General features: G+C 33.9%; 1 protein-coding gene and 1 pseudogene across 1 annotated transcript; one reads left to right on the forward strand and one right to left on the reverse strand.

The window, feature by feature from the left end:
* Positions 1 to 11,341: 11,341 nt before the first annotated feature.
* LOC105179625 lies at positions 11,342 to 11,953 on the reverse strand. The gene has a single exon (XM_011103268.1). The coding sequence runs from the start codon at positions 11,951 to 11,953 to the stop codon at positions 11,342 to 11,344; it is 612 nt and encodes a 203-aa protein (XP_011101570.1).
* A 7,535-nt stretch (positions 11,954 to 19,488) lies between these two features.
* LOC105179623 lies at positions 19,489 to 20,836 on the forward strand (annotated as a pseudogene).
* Positions 20,837 to 21,343: the final 507 nt, after the last annotated feature.

The raw sequence follows: 21,343 nt of genomic DNA on the forward strand, positions 1-21,343 counted from the left end.
AGTAAAACAAACTTGGTTTAATAAAACTGCGCAAAACAGCTAAATTTTGAACGTCCTAAGAATTCGGCGAAACTTGACCCAAACGTTGGTCTAGGCCCAAGAATTTGTGTTGTAAATTTGCTATGCATAATAATAACCACAAGTTTGTATAAAAGGGAAACAAACTTATTTTAATAAAGCAGTGCAAAACAGCTAAATTTTGAACGTTCTCAGAATTCGACGAAACTTGACCCAAACATTAGTCTAGACACAAGAATTTGTATGATAAATTTGCTAAGTATAATACTAACTACAAGTTTGTATAAAAGAAAAATAAACTTGCTTTAATAAAATTGTGCATAACAGCTAAATTTTCAACGTTCTCAGAATTCGACGAAACTTGACCCAAATTTTAGTCTAGACACAAGAATTTGTGTGATAAATTTGCTACGCGTAATAATAACTGCAACTCTGTATGAAAGGGAAAGAAACTTGCTTTAATAAAACAGTGCAAAACAGCTAAATTTTGAAAATTCTCAGAATTCGACGAAACATGAACCAAACATTGGTCTGGGCCCAAGAATTTGTGTGGTAAATTTGCTAAGTGTATAATAACTACAAATTAGTATAAAAGGGAAACAAACTTGTTTTAATAAAACAGTGCAAAACAGCTAAACGTTCAACGTTCTAAGAATTCGATGAAATTTAACCCAAACGTTGGTCTAGACCCGAGAATTTGTGTGGAAAATTTGCTGAGTGTAAAAATAACTACAAGTTTGTATAAAAGGTAACAAACTTGCTTTAATAAAACAGTGTAAAACAGCTAATTTTTGAACTTTTTAAGAATTTGATTATACTTAACCCAAACGATGGTCTAGACCACACAGTTCGTGTGGTAAATTGGCTAAGCATGATAATAACTACAAGTTTGTTATAAAGGGAAACAAACTTGTTTTAATAAAACCGTACAAAACAGCTAAATTTTGAATGTTCTCATAATTCGATGAAACTTGACCCAAACGTTGGTCTTGGCACAAGAATTTATGTGGTTAATGTTCTATGCGTAATAATAACTACAAGTCTGTATTAAAGGTAAACAAACTTGCTTTAATAAAACAATGCAAAATAGCTAAATTTTGAACGTTCTCAGAATTCGAAGAGATAAGACCCACACGTTGGTCTAGGCCCAAGAATTTGTGTAGTATTTATTATAAAATGGAATCAAACTTTGCTTTTAAAAAACCATGCAAAAAACAGCTAAATTTTGAACGTTTTCAGAATTCGACGAAAATTGACCCAAACGTTGGTCTAGACACAAGAATTTGTGTGGTAAATTTGCTAAGCGTATAATATCTACAAATTTGTATAAAAGGAAAACAAACTTGCTTTAATAAAATAGTGCAAAACAGCTAAACTTTGAACGTTCTCAGAATCCGATTAAATTTTACCCAAACGTTGGTCTTGACCCAAGAATTTCTGTGGTAAATTGTCTAAGCGTAATAATAACAACAAGTTTGTATAAAAGTAAAATAAACTTGCTTTAATAAAATCGTGCATAACAGCTCAATTTTTAACGTTCTCAGAATTCGACGAAACTTGACCCAAATGTTCGTCTAAACACAAGAATTTGTGTGATAAATTTGCTATGCGTAATAACAACTACAACTCTGTATAAAACGGAAACAAACTTACTTTAATAAAACAGTGCAAAACAGCTAAATTTTGAAAGTTCTCATAATTCGACGAAACATGACCCAAACGTTGGTTTGGGCCCAACAATTTGTGTGGTAAACTTGCTAAGCGTATAATAACTACAAATTTGTATAAAAGGGAAACAAACTTGCTTTAATAAAATAGTGCAAAACAGCTAAACTTTGAACGTTCTAAGAATTCGATGAAATTTGACCCAAACTTTGGTCAAGACCCGAGAATTTGTGTGGAAAATTTGCTAAGTGTAATAATAACTACAAGTTTGTATAAAAGGGAAACAAACTTGCATTAATAAAACAGCGCAAAACAGCTAAATTTTGAACGTTTTCAGAATTTGATTATACTTGACCCAAACGATGGTCTACACCACACACTTCGTGTGGTAAATTTGCTAAGCATGATAATAACTACAAGTTTGTTATAAAGGGAAACAAACTTGTTTTAATAAAACCGTGCAAAATAGCTAAATTTTGAATATTCTCATAATTCGATGAAACTTGACCCAAACGTTGGTCTAGACACAAGAATTTGTGTGATTAATTTTCTAAGCGTAATAATAAATACAAGTCTGTATTAATGGGAAACAAACTTGTTTTAATAAAACAGTGCAAAATAGCTAAATTTTGAACGTTCTCAGAATTCGAAGAGATATGTCCCACACGTTGGTCTAGGCCCAAGAATTTATGTAGTATTTATTATAAAATAGAATCAAACTTTGTTTTAAAAAAACCATGCAAAAAACAGCTAAATTTTGAACGTTCTTAAAATTCGACGAAAATTGACCCAAACGTTGGTCTAGACACAAGAATTTGTGTCGTAAATTTGCTAAGCGTATAATATCTATATAATAAATACTACACAAATTTGGTCTAGACACAAAACAGCTAAACTTTGAACGTTCTCAGAATCTGATGAAATTTGACCCAAACATTGGTCTTGACCCAAGAATTTGTGTTGTAAATTCTCTAAGCGTAATAAAAACTACAAGTTTATATAAACGGAAAATAAACTTGCTTTAATAAAATCGTGCATAACAGCTAAATTTTTAACGTTCTCAGAATTCGACGAAATTTGACCCAAATGTTGGTCTAAACACAAGAATTTGTGTTATAAATTTGCTACGCGTAATAATAACTATAACTCTGTATAAAAGGGAAACAAACTTGCTTTAATAAAATAGTGCTAAACAGCTAAACTCTGAAAGTTCTCAGAATTCGACGAAACATGACCCAAACGTTGGTCTAGGCCCAAGAATTTGTGTGGTAAATTTGCTAAAGGTATAATAACTACAGATTTGTATAAAAGGGAAACAAACCTGCTTTAATAAAACAGTGCAAAACAATTAAACTTTGAACATTCTCAGAATTCGATGAAATTTGACCCAAACGTTGGTCTAGACCCAAGAATTTGTGTGGAAAATTTGTTGAGTGTAAGAATAACTACAAGTTTGTATAAAAGGGAAACAAACTCGCTTTAATAAAACAACGCAAAACAACTAAATTTTGAACGTTTTCAGAATTTGATTATACTTGACCCAAACGATGGTCTAGACCATAGAATTCGGGTGGTAAATTTGCTAAGCATGATAATAACTACAAGTTTGTTATAAAGAGAAACAAACTTGTTTTAATAAAACCGTGCAAAACAGCTAAATTTTGAACGTTCTCATAATCCGATGAAACTTGACTCAAACGTTGGTCTAGACACAAAAATTTGTGTGGTTAAGTAATAATAACTACAAGTCTGTATTAAAGGGAAAGAAACTTGCTTTAATAAAATAGTGCAAAACAGCTAATTTTTGAACGTTTTAAGAATTTGATTATACTTAACCCAAACGATGGTCTGGACCACACACTTCGTGTGGTAAATTGGCTAAGCATGATAATAACTACAAGTTTGTTATAAAGGGAAACAAACTTGTTTTCATAAAACCGTACAAAACAGCTAAATTTTGAATGTTCTCATAATTCGATGAAACTTGACCCAAACGTTGGTGTTGGCACAAGAATTTATGTGGTTAATGTTCTATGCGTAATAATAACTACAAGTCTGTATTAAAGGGAAACAAACTTGCTTTAATAAAACCGTGCAAAATAGCTAACTTTTGAACGTTTTCAGAATTCGAAGAGATATGACCCACACGTTGGTTTAGGCCCAAGAATTTGTGTAGTATTTTTTATAAAATGGAATCAAACTTTGCTTTAAAAAACCATGCAAAAAACAGCTAAATTTTGAACATTCTCAGAATTCGAAGAAAATTGACCCAAACGTTGGTCTAAACAGAAGAATTTGTGTGGTAAATTAGCTAAGCGTAATAATAACTACAAATTTAGTATAAAAGGAAAACAAACTTGCTTTAATAAAACAATGCAAAATAGCTAAATTTTGAACGTAGCCAGAAATCGATTAAACTTGACCCAAACGTTGGTCTAGACCACAGAATTTGTGTGCTAAATTTGTTAAGCATAATAATAACTACAAGTTTGTTTTAAAGGGAAACAAGCTTACTTTAATAAAATTGTGCAAAACAGCTAAATTTTGAACGTTCTCAGAATTCGACGAAAGTTGACCCAAACATTGGTCTAGACCACAGAATTTGTGTGGTAAATTTGCTAAGCGTAATAATAACTATAAGTTTGTGTAAAAGGGAAACGAACTTGCTTCAATAAAACCATGAAAAACAGCTAAATTTTGAACGTTCTTAGAATTCGACGAAACTTGACGCAAACGTTGGTCTGGGCCCAAGAATTTGTGGTAAATTTGCTAAGCGTATAATAACTACAAGTTTGTATAAAAAGGAAACAATCATTGCTTTAATAAAACCGTGCAAAACAGTTAAATTTTGAACGTTCTTAGAATTCGACGAAACTTGACCGAAATGTTGGTCTAGATCCAAGAATTTTTGGTGTATATTTTCTAAGTGTAGTACTAACCACAAGTTTGTATAAAAGGGAAACAAATATTGCTTCAATAAAACCGTGCAAAACAGCTAAATTTTGAACGTTCTCAGAATTCGACGAAACTTGACACAAACATTGGTTTTGACCTAGGAGTTTGTGTGGTAAATTTGCTAAGAGTAATAATAACTACAAGATTGTGTAAAAGGAAAATAAACTTGCTTTAATAAAATCGTGAATAACAGCTAAATTTTGAACATTCTCAGAATTCGACGAAACTTGACCCAAATGTTGGTCTAGACACAAGAATTTGTGTGATAAATTTGCTAAATGTAAAAATATCTACAACTCTATATAAAAGACAAACAAATTTGCTTTAATAAAATAGTGCAAAACAGCTAAAGTTTGAACATTCTCAGAATTCGACGAAATTTGACCCAAACGTTGATCTACCAAGAATTTGTGGGGAAAATTTGTTGAGTGTAATAATAACTACAAGTTTGAATAAAAAGGAAACAAACTTGCTTTAATAAAACAGTGCAAAACAGCTAAATTTTGAACATTTTCAGAATTCGATTAAACTTGACCCAAACGATGGTCTAGACCTCAGAATTCGTGTGGTAAATTTGCTAAGCATAATAATAACTACATGTTTGTTATAAAGAGAAACAAACTTGTTTTAATAAAAAGCAGCTAAATTTTGAATGTTCTCATAATTCGACGAAACTTGACCCAAACGTTGGTCTAGACACAAGAATTTGTGTGATTAATTTTATAAGCGTAATAATAACTACAAGTTTGTATGAAATGGAAACGATCTTGGTTCAGTAAAACCATGCAAAACAGCTAAATTTTGAACGTTCTCAGAATCCGACGAAACTTGACCCAAACGACGCCTTAATCCAGGAATTTGTGCGGTAATTTGCTTAGTGTATAATAACTACAAGTTTGTATAAAAAGGAAACAAACATTGCTTTAATAAAATCGTGAAACAGCTAAATTTTGAACGTTCCCAAAATTCGACGAAACTTGACCCAAATATTGGTCTAGATCACAGAATTTGTGCGGTAAATTTGCTAAGCATAATAATAACAAGAAGTTTGTATTAGGGGAAAACAAACTTGCTTTAATAAAACCGTGCAAAACAGCTAAATTTTGAATGTAGTAAGAATTCGATTAAACTTGACCCAAACGTTGGTCTACACCCAAGAATTTGTGTGGTAAATTTGCTAAGCTTAATAATAAGTACAAGTTTGTATAAAAGGAAACAAACTTACTTCAATAAAACCATGCAAAACAGCTAAATTTTCAATTTTCTCAGAATTCAATTAAACTTGACCTAAATGTTGGTCTAGGCCCAAGAATTTGTGTGGTAAATTTGGTAAGTGTATAATAATTACAAATTTATATAAAAGGAAAACAAACATTGCTTTAATAAAACCGTGCAAAACAGCTGAATTTTGAACGTTATCAGAATTCGTCGAAACTTGACCCAAACGTTGGTCTTTACCTAAGAATTTATGTGGTAAATTTGCTAAGTGTAATAATAACTACTAGTTTTTATAAAATGGAAGCAAACTTTGCTTTAAAAAACCATGCAAAAAATAACTGAATTTTGAACGTTCTCAGAATTCGACGAAAATTGACCTAAACGTGGTCTAGACACAAGAATTCGTGTGGTAAATTTACTAAGCGTAATAATAACTACAAATTAGTATAAAAGGGAAACAAACTTGCTTTAATAAAATAATACAAAACAGCTAAATTTTGAACGTAGTCAGAATTCGATTAAACTTGACCAAATGTTGGTCTAGACCATAGAATTTGTGTGGTAAATTTGTTAAGCATAATAATAAGTACAAGTTTGTTTTAAAGGGAAACAAACTTGCTTTAATAAAATCGTGCAAAACAGCTAAATTTTGAACGTTCTCAGAATTCGACGAAAGTTGACCCAAACGTTGGTCTAGGCCCAAGAATTTGTGTGGTAAATTTGCTAAGCGTATAATAACTACAAGTTTGTATAAAAGGGAAACAAACATTGATTTAATAAAACCGTGCAAAGCAGTTAAAAATTTTGTACACGAAACTTGACCCAAACATTGGTCTAGATGCAAGAATTTATGTGGTATATTTTCTAAGCGTAATATTAACTACAAGTTTGTATAAAAGGGAAACAAACATTGCTTTAATAAAACCGTGCAAAATAGCTAAATTTTGAATGTTCTCAGAATTTGACGAAACTTGACCCAAACGTTGGTTTTGACCTAGGAATTTGTGTGGTAAATTTGCTAAGAGCAATAATAACTACAAATTTGTGTAAAAGGAAAATAAACTTGCTTTAATAAAATCGTGCATAACAGCTAAATTTTGAACGTTCTCGGAATTTGACGAAACTTGACCCAAATGTTGGTCTATACACAAGAATTTGTGTGATAAATTTGTTAAGCATAATAATAACTACAACTCTGTATAAAAGGCAAGCAAACTTGCTTTAATAGAACAGTGCAAAAATGCTAAAGTTTGAACATTCTCAGAATTCGACGAAATTTGACCCAAACGTTGGTCTATCCAAGAATTTGTGGGGAAAATTTGTTGAGTATAATAATAACTACAAGTTTGTATAAAAAGGAAACCAACTTGCTTTAATAAAACAGTGCAAAACAGCTAAATTTTGAACATTTTCAGAATTCGATTAAACTTGACCTAAACGATGGTCTAGACCACAAAATTCGTGTGGAAAATTTGCTAAGCATAATAATAACTACAAGTTTGTTATAAACCGAAACAAACTTGTTTTCATAAAACCGTGCAAAACAGCTAAGTTTTGAACGTTGTCATAATTCGACGAAACTAGACCCAAACGTTAGTCTAGACACAAGAATTTATGTGGTTAATTTTCTAAGCGTAATAATAACTACAAGTTTGTATACAAGGTAAACAAACATGCTTTAATAAAACCGTGCAAAACAGCTAAGTTTTGAACGTTTTCAGAATTCGATGAAACTTGACCCAAACGTTTGTCTAGACACAAGAATTTGTGTGGTAAATTTGTTAAGCGTAATAATAACTACAAGTTTGTGTAAAAGGGAAACGAACTTGTTTCAGTAAAACCATGCAAAACAGCTCAATTTTGAACATTCTCAGAATTCGATGAAACTTGACCCAAACGTTGGTCTAGGCCCAAGCATTTGTGTGGTAAATTTGCTAAGTGTATAATAACTACAAATTTGTATGAAAGGGATACAAACATTGCTTTAAGAAAACCGTGCAAAACAGCTGTATTAAAGGGAAACAAACTTGCTTTAATAAAACAGTGTAAAACAACTAAATTTTGAACATTGTCAGAATTCGATTAAACTATACCCAAACGTTGGTCTAGACCACTGAATTTGTGTCGTAAATTTCCAAAGCATAATAATAACTATCAGTTTGTAATGAAGGAAAACAAAATTGCTTTAATAAAACCGTGCAGAACAGCTAAATTTTGAAAGTTCTCAGAATTCGACGAAACTTGACCCGAACGTTGGGCTAGGCCCAAGAATTTGTGTGGTAAATTTGCTAGGCGTAATATTAACTACAAGTTTGTATAAAAGGGAAACAAACTTGCTTCAATAAAACAATGCAAAACAGATAAATCTTGAACATTCTCAAAATTCGACGAAACTTGACCCAAACGTTGGTCTAAGCCCAAGAATTTGTGTCGTAAATTTGCTAAGCGTAATAATAACTACAAGTCTATATAAAAGGGAAACAAACTTACTTTAATAAAACAGTGCAAAACAGCTAAAGTTTGAACATTCTCAAAATTCGACAAAACTTGACCCAAACGTTGGTCTACACCCAAGAATTTGATTGATAAATTTGCTAAGCGTAATAATAAGTACAAATTTGTATAAAAGGGAACAAACCTTGCTTTAATAAAAAAAAAACAGCTAAATTTTGAACGTTCTCAAAATTCGACTAAAATTGTCCCAAACGTTGGTCTAGACACAAGAATTTGTGCAGTAAATTTTCTAGGCATAATAATAACTACAAGTCTGTATAAAAGGGAAACAAACTTTCTTTAATAAAACCGTGCAAACAGCCAAATTTTGAACGTTCTCAGAATTCGACGAAACTTGACCCACACGTTTGTCTTGACACAAGAATTTGTGTGGTAAATTTGCTAAGTGTAATAATAACTACAACTTTGTATAAAAGAGAAACAAACTTGCTTTAATAAAACCGTGCAAGACAGCTAAATTTTGAACGTTCTTAGAATTCGACGAAATTTGACCCAAACGTTGGTTTTGACCTAGGAATTTGTGTGGTAAATTTTCTAAGAGTAATAATAACTACAAGTTAATGTAAAAGGGAAATAAACTTGCTTTAATAAGAGTAATACTAACAGCTAAATTTGGAACGCTCTCAGAATTCGGCGAAACTTGACCCAAATGTTGGTCTAGACACAATAATTTGTGTGATAAAATCTGCTAAGCGTAATAATCCGCATATGATAAATCCAACCCCTCCCATCCAACAATACGAGACTCAATTTTATTCAGCAAGGGACGACAAGCAGCAATCGAAAGCCTAGATGAGATCAAGGGAAGGCCTAAATAACTCATTGGAAGCTGTCCCTCCTGGAGCTGAAGCATTGTCAACAGTTCCTCTTTGATATCCTGTGCCGCCTGGGATAGAATAAGATGGCTCTTTTGAGCATTGAACCGTAGCCCCGACCAATCACCAAAGCATTTCAATCCTTCTTGGAAAACACACACAAAGTCAACCGCTGCTCGACTAAACAAGAGCACATCATTAGCGAAACCCAGTTGGAATATTTTGGCGGCTTCACATTTCCAATGAAATTGGAATCGTCCGTCCTGATCAATCTTTTGTCGGAAGACCAAATGCATCATGTTCTAGCTTACTAAGAAGGATAGGGTGGTAATACACTCTTCAATCCATCGCATAAAAACAACCAGAACCCCGAATAAAGAAGTGTTGCTTGGACAAAATCCCACTCCATTGTATCGTAGGCTTTGCGTATGTCTACCTTCAACACACATCGTGGAGGTAAACACCTCTGGTTATAACCAGTAAATAATTCTAGGGCCATCATGATGTTATCCCCAATACTCCTACCAGGTATGAAAGCCGTCTGACAAGGACTAACCAGCTTGCCCAAGACCAAGCTCAAACGTTGCACCAAAAGTTTAACAATAACCTTATAAAGAACATCGCAACAGGAGATAGGTCGGAAATCAGCAATAGTAATAGGGGAGTGTACCTTGGGACTAACTGCCAGGAGAGTACAATTAACTTACTTCAAAATTCTCCCCGTTGTGAAAAAATCCAGGACAACTCTAATGACTTCGTCGCCCACTACTGGCCATGCAGCTTTGAAAAAACCCGAAGAATACCCATCTGGCCCTGGGGCTTTATCTTTTGCTATATCAAACATTGCAAGTTTCACATCCTCAGCAGTGAAAGGTTTGATAAGCTGAACAGCTTCATCCTTATCCATAATGTGTCGCGCCCAAAGGCTAATAAATCTTAAATCCAGCACTTTCCGTCGTCGATTTCCTCCAAGTCAGGACTGAAAGTAGGAGACAAGCTCCTCACTCACCACATTTGGGTCAGTGTGCGTGGTTCCATGGGCATCATTAATCTGCAACACCCTCTTCACATCCCGACGATGTGCAATCTTGCGAAAGAATACACGCGTGCACTAGTCCCCTCTCTTAATCCATTGCATCTTTGCCCTCTGTTGTAGCACGTTCTGTTCCAATTTGGCTGCTTTGGCATATACTAATCAACAACAATGCTCCAAAAACAGGTACAACTCCTCATGTCTATTCGAACTTACCAATTGTTACACCATATATAGAAATCCTTTCGCCAATTGGAGGTTGTGTAAAAGATCCCCTTTCTCCCTTCTCATGGCATGAAAAATCGGCTTCAAGGCTTTCAGCTTCCTAGTGACCGCATACATAGGAAGATCCACTATCTCATACTGGCATACTTTCTGCACACTTGAGATAAAAGACGGTGAAAATGTAAGGTAGTTATCAAATCGAAATATACCTCCAAACTACGTTTGAGCTTTCCCAGCCATCACCATGGGCGAGTGATCAGATATGCGAGGGGTAAGGCATCAATAGGACAGTGTCGGAAATCTTAACATCCAAGAGTTGTTAATGAGAATCCTATCCAGTCGTTCCCAAAGGTTACGAGGGCTAGCACTACAGTTATGCTAAGTAAACCATTCCCCACTGCATAGGCAATGGTAACAATCCACTATTCTGAATACATGAATTGAATACCTCCATCGCCAACCTTATATCTCCCGAAGTACCACAAACTTCACTGAGGTCTCTAACTGCATTGAAATCCCCCCACCATCCATGGGATATCAACGCAATTAAGAGCAAGTGCCTCCAAGGAGGCCCAAAGGTCCCTTCTATTCGCCACCTCATTAGCGTCATAAATAATAGTAATCATAATGAGCTCGTGCATAGATCGTAACGTGACCCGTGTATGAATTAATTGAAGTCCTAAAGAGAGCACATCAATATCAATAATATTATCATCCCATGTTAACCAAATACGATTTCCAACCATAACATAATCCACAAACCATTTCCACTGAGGTATTAAGAAGGTCTGTATACGAGCAGCATTATTCAATTGAACACGGGTTTCAAGAAGACCAATAAAATGTAACCTGAACTCCACAACTAGATCTTTGACAGCTAGCAGGTAGTCCCTCTTGTTCATATATTAGGACCCCCGGGAAGTGCGTCTGTATCATCAAGCAAGTGTAAGACATCAAAAGCGTTATAAGTCACAATGACCTTACCTTTATCCTTACGACTAGGACCCATCGCCGTAGCCGGTTTATCTCGATCCTCAGCGTGCTTATCCGTACTAGTGGACTGGCGTGTATCCAGTCCCTTATCATTCGGTCTAGAGGCACCCACTTTCGGCACATAAACTGCTACTGGAGGCTTAATTGGTTTTGCATCTCTATTCTCCGCACAATTCTTAGTGCTATGGCCTAATGTCATACACGTAGTGTGTTTGGGTGGTAACCACTCATATTTCATGTCAATTTTGCATGGGGACTCCCCTCCATCCTTGTACGGAGTCATGATAATAATGTGCTTTAGCAATTTGGAGCTGATATCAAGCATCACGCATACACGAGCGAAATTCAGTCTCGTGCATGCTTTAGTAATAGCATCCGGGTACAATGGCTTACCCACGCTACTAGCTACCGTACTAAGCCCCTCCTCCTTGCATAATTCCACTGGTAGGTGGCGTAGCCTGATCCAGACAGGCACTTGCATGTGCTTGATTTCCTCATCACCATTCCGGATTCCCATTTCTCGAGAACGATAGGCGGCCCCTAGAACAGCCATGGACCACCCTCAATAACCTCCTCCATATCTATTATCATTTTAAGTCGGAAGAAGAAGCATCCATTCGCTGTCGTAGTGACCTCCCGTACTGCAAGCCATACTGATTGGGTGTATTCTTTTAGGTGGTAAAAATAAGGGTGCTTTCCAAGAAAATACCCCACCGCAGTCGATCTCCATCGACGAGATCCACTCTTCATAGATTTCAAAGTTGGACGCATAAAGACTTCACCATTTTGTATAGTAAGGGCGATATACAAAAGAGTCTTCCGAGATGACTTATTAAATGCATCCGCGATCTTGTCCTCAACATACGGCCCGGGGCAAGCATGTAATGGAATATTGCAAATGAATAAACCGGCGGCACTAGATTTTATCGGTTCAAAGGAAGTATCCTTGGATGCTTCATCATGTGTAATTTTCGCATCCCCACCAGCACGTATCTCCCCATTCTCGACATGTACAGCCACGTCGTCCGCCAAAAGCCCCCCGTCGTCATCCTCCTCGCATGCCAAATCGCATGCCCCATCATCCTCCTCATGGATCGCTTCATCATCCACATCAGCCAAATCATCATGCGCATCTGGTCTGCTATGAGCAGCAGTACCATCTTGTCGCCGGCATGAACTCGCCGGCAAGAGAGCAAGGTCGTCGGAAACCCGCGATTCCGGCTCCTGCTGCAAATTACGATCAGCAGTCTACTTCTCACGATATCTGATGCACCGGCCCTCTTCTCCGACGGGAAGTGTATCTCCCCAGTCTGCTTACCTGTCATAGACATGGGAATAAGGCATCGCAATCTCTTGCAGTTTCTCACCGCGCCGGTTGCAAAGATCTGCTTTGAAACCTCTCCTCACAACAAATCTGCAGATCTCTAAGCGCAGCCATGGAGGCTATGTCACCATCAACGACCCTGTATGCCAGCTTTAAGAACTCCGCAATATTAAAATCAGTTGGCTATGCAAAAACCGCGCCGCCACCATTGCCGGTTCCTCCTAATCCTCTTTCCCCCTTCTTTGACGAGGAGTCTTCTTTCTCCATGGGTATTCGACCTCTATCCCTAGTAATACCAGGGCAATCTATTCTAGCCAGAGCAGAGCCAGTCGCTATCTTCATCGCAGCCAACGGCGCATGTGCAACGCGAAACCCTAGTTTCGCCGGCACAAGGGAGGCGTGCATATAGTCATCAAAGAATCATCTTTTCCCCCTTAATCACGTCCCCGTCCTCCTCAACATCAAGAGGATCAAAATCCGTAACCTTACCAGCGTCAAACAGCAGATTCGCGAGTCGGGAATGGTCGTCATTCTAGGCCGCGATCCACTTGTCATTGTTAAAACGTCGGCAAAGATACACAAACTCCACAAGATCATTAAACATACCTGCCATGGCCGTCTGATTGCCTTCCACCGGCCTTAAGGAAGATGCCGGCGAAAACGGTTTGCTATACATCTCGTTTGCCTCACGATTACGCTGCAATTTTCCACTTCCCGCTCCATCACCGTATTCATGACGACCGATCGGCTCGCCATCACCTGCAGACCCATCCTCACCGTCGCTGCATCCCCACCGTCACCATCTCCGTCCAAGCTTAGAGTCCTAGTGCATGTTTTCGAGTGTGTGCGAGTGTATGAGACAGAAGAGAGAGAGTCTTTAGAGTCCATGTTTTTCCACCTTGGAGTCATTCAACATTTAATTATCTAACTATAATATTTTTAAAGCAAATAAGATATCTAATTAATCACTAAATTATAAATAGTCCGATTCATAACTTTTTTGGTTAAATAATTAAATCAAACTGTATAAATAAAATTTAATAAATACACTAAACAAATAATATTAATATGTTAATTAATTAATAAGTTGAAATCAGAATTTGTTACTTGGTGCTGATTCCCCTTTCGAGTGTGTGTGAGTGTGAGTTTTCTTTTGGGTTTCAATTGTTAATGTTACAACAATACTTTATATATATAGATAGATAGATAGATGGAGGTGAGGCGGTGGGATGGCTCCCACGCCACTTCCACCCCTTTCTTTATTTTTTTTTAAAATTTAATTTAAAATTTTTTCAAAATTATATTCTTTCAATTTTTTTAATTAATATAATTTACTTTCAAATATTATAATAAACTCCAATTTACTTTATTTAAATTTTGATATATTTTAATTTAAATCTATTATTTATTTATGTTTAACTTTAGATTTTTAAAGAATAATTAACAATTAACCCTCGATTATGTATAAAATCTATGGATGTTATAATTTTTTCCTCCTAATAAAAATTTTATCCTTGAAATTAGATTAAATTGCCCACTTATGGATTAAATATGGGTTCTTTTCTCTCGTATGCCTCTCAAAATCCTGAGTGGACTCTTTGAGAGAATGATGAATTAACTTTGTTTTCACCATCTCTATCTCTTTGTTTCTTAATTTTTTTTACGCTTATATCTAAGATCTATAATGGTTCTTCTAGATATGTTAATTTATCTAAATTACTATCCTTGGTTCATTCACAACACACCTAGAATTAGATATGTTTCGTGTAACATAGAAACATAGAACACGTTAAGTACCAATGACAAATTTACTAATAATGCTAATTGATTCACTATTGGCCCACCTCTTTTGGTAATTTATATAGCTTATATAACTTGGATTCAACTTTTTTCGCTTATCACATCTTAAGATTTCTTTCTATGATGATACCTCCCGAAAATCTTTCTCAAGTATTTCATATTTCATCTCTTTTTAGTATTTGTCAAAGAAATCTTCCACTACAAAAAAGAAAAAGTGGGATTTGGAGCGGATTTAGGAACATTTTTTTTTGTCTTGTAACGGTTTGTACGACATCAAACTTATTTAGAGCGATTGTTTGAATGGTTGGAAATTCGTCCTTACAAATAGCGTTACAAAAATTTAGAAACGGATCAGGCAAGACCATTCCTATTTGGGTCGGGAAATGTAATACTATATGAAAACCATTCCTAATATTGATTTTGAAAAAAAAAGATTTAATTTTTTTAATTGGAACGGTTTTGACGCAATTTGGAATGACTACATTTGTAATGATCTTTGCAATACCCGTGCTTGAATTTTGAAACTATTTTTATTTGTTTCGTGATAAATATAGGAACAATATTTGGAACAGTCTTCTGCAATGATTTTTGGAATGGTTAGTCTTAGTTAGGAACACGTTTATAGAACTGTTTTAGTAATAGTAATAGGAACAATCTTTCTTACTTTGGAACACATACGTGAAACTGAAAAAGCAATAGTATTAGAAACAGTTAGCCACTATTTAAATGGTTTTAGTAATGATATTTGAAACGGTCAGTGCAATTTAGGAGCATTTGTTTAAAACTATTTTAATAATGGTATTTGGAACGATCATTTATTTTGATTTGTAACATTTTCTTTACCGTTACCAGAATCTTTTCTAATTTTATAATTTATTTATATTTTCTAATTTATTAATATATTTAATAAATTTAAATAAATAAATAAATTTATATATTTTAATAAATTTTAATATATATAATTAAATTAAATTAATTTTTTTAATTAAGTATATTTATGAATTTAATTAATTGAATAAATATGAAATAATCGAATGTAATAAATATTATAAAACATGAATGATTAAGAACAAATATTATATTAATATAAAGAATTATCTTAAAAAAAAATTAAAACCTCCATATTCCTGTCACGGATAATTTTTTAATGATCCTTCAAGTCTGGAAAAGTAATATTTCTAATCAGCTTCACATCAGAGATATTCTTCCCCCGCTGATCATGTGGAACATTTGGACTTGTAGGAATGCTGCTATATTTGAGGGGGCTCCTTTAAAGCTTATCATATTATCTTTCAAACCCTCAATTATCTTCATTTGATTGGTAAAACCAACCTCATGAGAGCTACTGGAAAGGGGACAGATCTGTTGCCTGTCCTTTTAAAATTTCATTTCCCCCTCAGAAGATATCATCTAGAATCTCTATTGTTAAGTGGATTAAGCCAGATAGGGGATGGTTCAAATTGAACACGGATGGGGCCTTAAAAGGAAATCCAGAGTTGCAGGAGCAGGTGGCATCATCAGAAATCATCTTGGTCAGACTGTCTTTGCATTCCAGGAACATCTTGGCCTCATGTCCAATACAGCAGCAGAACTAAATGCTATATATAGAGGTGTTAAATTGTGCATTGATAACAATATTAGGAAAATATGGGTGGAAATAGATGCCAACATCGCCATCAAGCTTATTTCCTCTCCCCCCCAAAGGCCATGGCACCTTCAAAACTTGCTGCAACAAATTAGAGAGCTTCTATCCAAAACTGAGTTCAAGATAACACACATCCTTAGAGAGGGTAACCAAGTGGCCGATTATTTTGCCAACCAAGCCTGTTTCAGCCAACATCTCACCATTTTATCCCCAAATAATATCACTAGTATTCCTAACGATTTGATTAGACTTGACGCCTACTCCTTGCCTGCTATTAGAATCAGAAGTACTAGATACCTTTAATTTCAGCTAAACATATTTTTTCATGAAATTGGGGGGTATTTCATTACTGACTAGTTCTTCGCTGTTATTTGTTGCTCTACCTGAACTTTTCTGTGTTGTTTTTTGTTTGTTCCTATATGGGGTCCTAGGAGGTTACTCATCCATATTGGTTGATGTTGGGACCAATATTTCTCTGGTTACCTTTTGGTCTTATCACTTCTGTTGATCTCCTTTATCTAGTTGTTTGTTGTTTTATCTTTTGCAGGTCTTATGAATCCCTTCTAGAGGTTCAAAGGCTGCTAGCCATACAAACTTGTTCTCCACGGTTATACTTATGTTCATTATTTATCCTTTTGGAATATTACATACACTTTGGCTTGGCTTTTTGTTCAGATTTATTTGCAGGTGCTGTGCGATCCACGACGTGGTGCGATAACAAAAATCTTTTTGACTTGCCATAATTTCTCCGTGACACCTGTTTGGGTCTTTTGTTGTAAGGGAGTAGTACTCCTTGTTTATTGTTGCTCTATTTGTAAGGGAGTAGTACTCATTGTTTATGGTTTTACTAGAAATTTTAGGGAGGTAGCTCTCCCCGCTGTAATTATCTTGTACGTTTTAATAAAAAAATAAATAAAAACTATCATTAAATACATACACATTAGTGGGACTCGAACCAACAAATAAGTTAGACTTCCTTGGCGAATCAAGTTCTAATATTCTTATATGGTTATTTATTAAAGTTGAATATTTTAAATTATTTATGCATTGTTGATAAATACAGATATAACTATATATATATATATATATATACATATGAGATTGTTTTACCTTAAAAAAAACATAAAATATTATCAAACCAAATAAAGATTTCATTTGGTTTCGATTAAAATAGGAGAAAGCAATATTATAATTAATCACTATTTATATTAAATTTACGAAAGTAGCAAAGGAAAATGACGGTCAGAATATTTCTATATATGTATTAATAAAGTGATGAGAAATTATATTTAATAATTATAATAAAATGGCATTCATGATGTAACTGAAAATATATAGCTGGTAATTTTCATGATCCACTAGTATGAATGTTGCTTTACGTGCTAAAAATCTTTTGGTCTAAATCATGGAAGATAGCATGCATGCATGAAGGTATATATTGATGGGTATTCATGATCAGTTTCGAGTTTCACGTCATGTATGGATATCTATTTCACTTTATGTAGATTTACTACAATGACTTAAATATATTTTTGGTCATAAATTTTGGCATTTCGACATTGGCATTTCGACATTTTTTTTTATCTTTTGAGGATTGCCAATGAGTCTTGTAATTTTTTAATATTTTAAAATTTTGATCCTTCTTCAGTGTCGGACTTTGCAAAAATTATCGGAATAAATTATATGGGCTTCACATGGTTCATTTAAATTGGGTTTTGTTATGATTGGTTCAATTTTGCCAGATGGACGATAAATTTAAAAAAATGACCTAGTATATGATTTATTTCGATAATTTTGCAAAAAATTCAGCAGCGAAAATATCAAAACAGCAAAAATTGTCAAAAAGTTATAGGACTCTTTTGCAACTCCTGGAAAGATAAAGAATAAAAATGCAAAATCGCAAGGGGCACATGATATTTTCATACAACGTTTTGCAAAATTCGGCAATAGAAGGACCCAAATCGTGAAATTTCAAAAAGTTAGAGAACTATTTTACAACTTTTGAAATATAAAAAATAAAAATACCAAACTATCAAAACTACAGAACCAAAAATATATTTAAGCCTATTATAATGTGCTTCAAAATTATTTGTTATATTAACATATTGATTGAATCAACATATATATATATTTTAAATATTAATTAATTTATTAAAATATTAATGTAATCACATGTAATTGTAGCTTTTATTAAAACAGAAAATAATAAGAAGAAGAAAGCACATATATGGTTAAAAACCCATTTTTGTTTTATTTTTGGCATTATTTCACCTACCCTAGCATAAAATAGGATAATTTAAATCAATCATAAACTAAAAAAATCTATGCATATATATGATATATTGCATATACAAATGAATAGAAATTATATTAGGTTATATTTGAATTGATGTACTTCTAATTGAGGAAAGGATTTGAAATGCATCTACATTAAAAAAATTATAAAATCTATTAATATTCTGAAAACAATTATGATTGAAATTAAAATTGAATGATTTGAATATTTTAAATTTAAATTTTATCCAAATAAATTTATTAAAATAATTTAAATAAATTAATTCAAATGCACCCTCAAATATTAGTAAAATATATACCAAGAAAAAGTCCTGGAAAAAAAATACAAACAACATAAATACGTTCATAGTTTAAATAGAAAGTGCTCCGTCTAAATATTCTTTTATTACTATAGAATTTTTTAGGGTTAACTAAACTTTAACTTGGTCTAAAAATAAAATTATATTTTTTTTAAAAGCTTTTGAAATTATAAGTACGCTTCTTTTTAGAAAGCTTTGTTTATAACTGTACTCTTTCTATTAGGGTTTGAACAAAAATATGTTGAACTTGGCCCAAAAAATAAGTTACATGAACTTCTAATTTTTACTCTCCATTCAACTTTTAATATAAATTATTGATAATATTGTTTTTTTCTTTAATCACACGTATTTTATCCAATAGGAATAATTTCAAAATAAAGCTTTCATAACCAGTGTTGATTAAGTAAATGGTTTAATGATGATAAGATCCATAACCTTAATTAAGGTTTTCTGTCACTGTCCACCCTATTAAGGTTTAAAATTCTACAATATTCAGAAAGAAACAAATATAAATATATATATATATATATAATATTGATGAGTTTAATAAGATGGAGGGGTAATACTACATTGCATTATAAATAGGCCTAAAGATGAGCTATTGAGCATCATATCAACACACTAGCAATAAGAAAAAGTTCTTAAATTTTGTACTTAAGTTGGTAATTAGTTTCTTCAACTTATCATCAATGGGGATTCCAGTTGTTGATTTCTCAAAGGTTGATGGAAACGAGAGAGCCGATACTCTAGCTCTGATTGATCATTACTGTCAAGAGTGGGGATTCTTTCAGGTACATACATGGCTACAATATGACTTGTTATTTCACTGAATGTTGGATTGTCTAATTGGTTTCTTTATTGCAACAGTTAATCAACCATGGCATCTCTGAGGAGCTCTTGGATAGGGTGAAGAGGGTGGCCACTAAATGCTATAAATTGGAAAGGGAGGCAGATTTCATAAACTCAAAACCAGTGCAGTTGCTGAATGAGCTGGTAGAAAAGAATAGTGATGCGAAGATAGAGAATGTGGATTGGGAGGATGTTTTCCTACTCTCAGATGAAAATGATGATGAGTGGCCATAAAAAACTATTGGTTTCAAGTAAACACAATTTTTCTTAATATTTTTCTTATGCTTCAATTTAATCAAAGTTGTTCTTTCAAATGAATGCTTCTATATATTTTAATCGCCATAAAGATGGAAATTTCTTAAAAAGAAAAAGACATGTCTATAACTGAAACGAAGCGTTATAAAAAATGAAAAAAAGAGTAACATTTTAATAGTTTAGTTTTGGTTCATATGCAAAATTCTAAAATCAAACTAATATTTGCATACAATAAATAAAATTTCAGAAGAATAAATTTTGTTCATGCAAATATTAAATCTAAGTACCGGCTATGTGTTTCTCTAATCATAATTTTGACTATAGGGAAACCATGAAGGAATATAGAGCTGAATTGAAGAAACAAGGGCACAAAGTCATGAATATAATGGATGAGAATTTAGGCTTTCCAAAAGGCTACATCAAGAATGCTTTTGATGGTGGAGTCGATAATACAGCATTTTTTGGCACCAAGGTAAGTCACTGTCCACCATGCCCACACCCGGATAAGGTAAATGCTTTGCGAGCCCACAGGGATGCTGGGGGTGTTGTCTTGCTCTTTCAGGATGATGAGGTGAAAGGACTTCAAATGTTAAAAGATGGGGTTTGGACTCATGTACAACCTTTTGAAAAATGCTATAGTCATTAACATAGGTGATCAAATTGAAGTTTTGAGTAATGGGAGGTACAAGAGTATTTTACACAGGGTTGTGCACCAAACAGATTGGCAAAGGAGATCAATTGCTTCATTCTACAATCCATCCCCTCAAGGCCACCATTCAGCCTGCTCCACCATTGCTTGATGCTAAGGTTGATAATACGGTGAACGATGTTGCTAAGTATCCTAAGTTTGTATTTGGAGACTACATGTCCGTTTATCTTGAACAAAAATTCCAACCTAAAAAACCAAGATTCCAAGCTGTTGCAGCAATATAAAAGTTGATGACTTGATCCAATACCTCTTGAGAAATGACACAGTTTGTATGTGTCTTTGTTGGAAAAATATTTGGTTTCAAGCAATCGAAACGACGTTTTATAATATTACAATCGGATTTAAGAAATCAAAAGCAAATAAAGCCACGTTCGAACAAATAACATAAAGCAATTAGAAACGCTATTTACGAAAAAAAATTTAAATAAAAAACTTACAACGAGAATTGTATCGTAACAATTCTCAGTCCAATTTGAAGTCGTTCATTTTTAACCGAATTGCAGAATTGCTGCTTGCCTTGAAGAAAATATACGCCTCGTATCAGCAGTGCACTGGGTTCAACATAATTTCTCCCAAAATAAGACGGTTACAGATCTTTCGATTTTAGCACTATACTAAAGAACACCTCGATCAAACACTCAGAAGCTGTTATCGAAACAAGAGACTCAAATCTTAGACACAATACAGAAGCCGAAAGAGGGAATTAAAGAAAACTCAAGAATGAGAGTTTG

The sequence above is a fragment of the Sesamum indicum genome, unplaced genomic scaffold (genome assembly GCF_000512975.1).
Source record: "Sesamum indicum cultivar Zhongzhi No. 13 unplaced genomic scaffold, S_indicum_v1.0 scaffold00183, whole genome shotgun sequence".
NCBI classification, from domain to species: Eukaryota; Viridiplantae; Streptophyta; class Magnoliopsida; order Lamiales; family Pedaliaceae; genus Sesamum; species Sesamum indicum.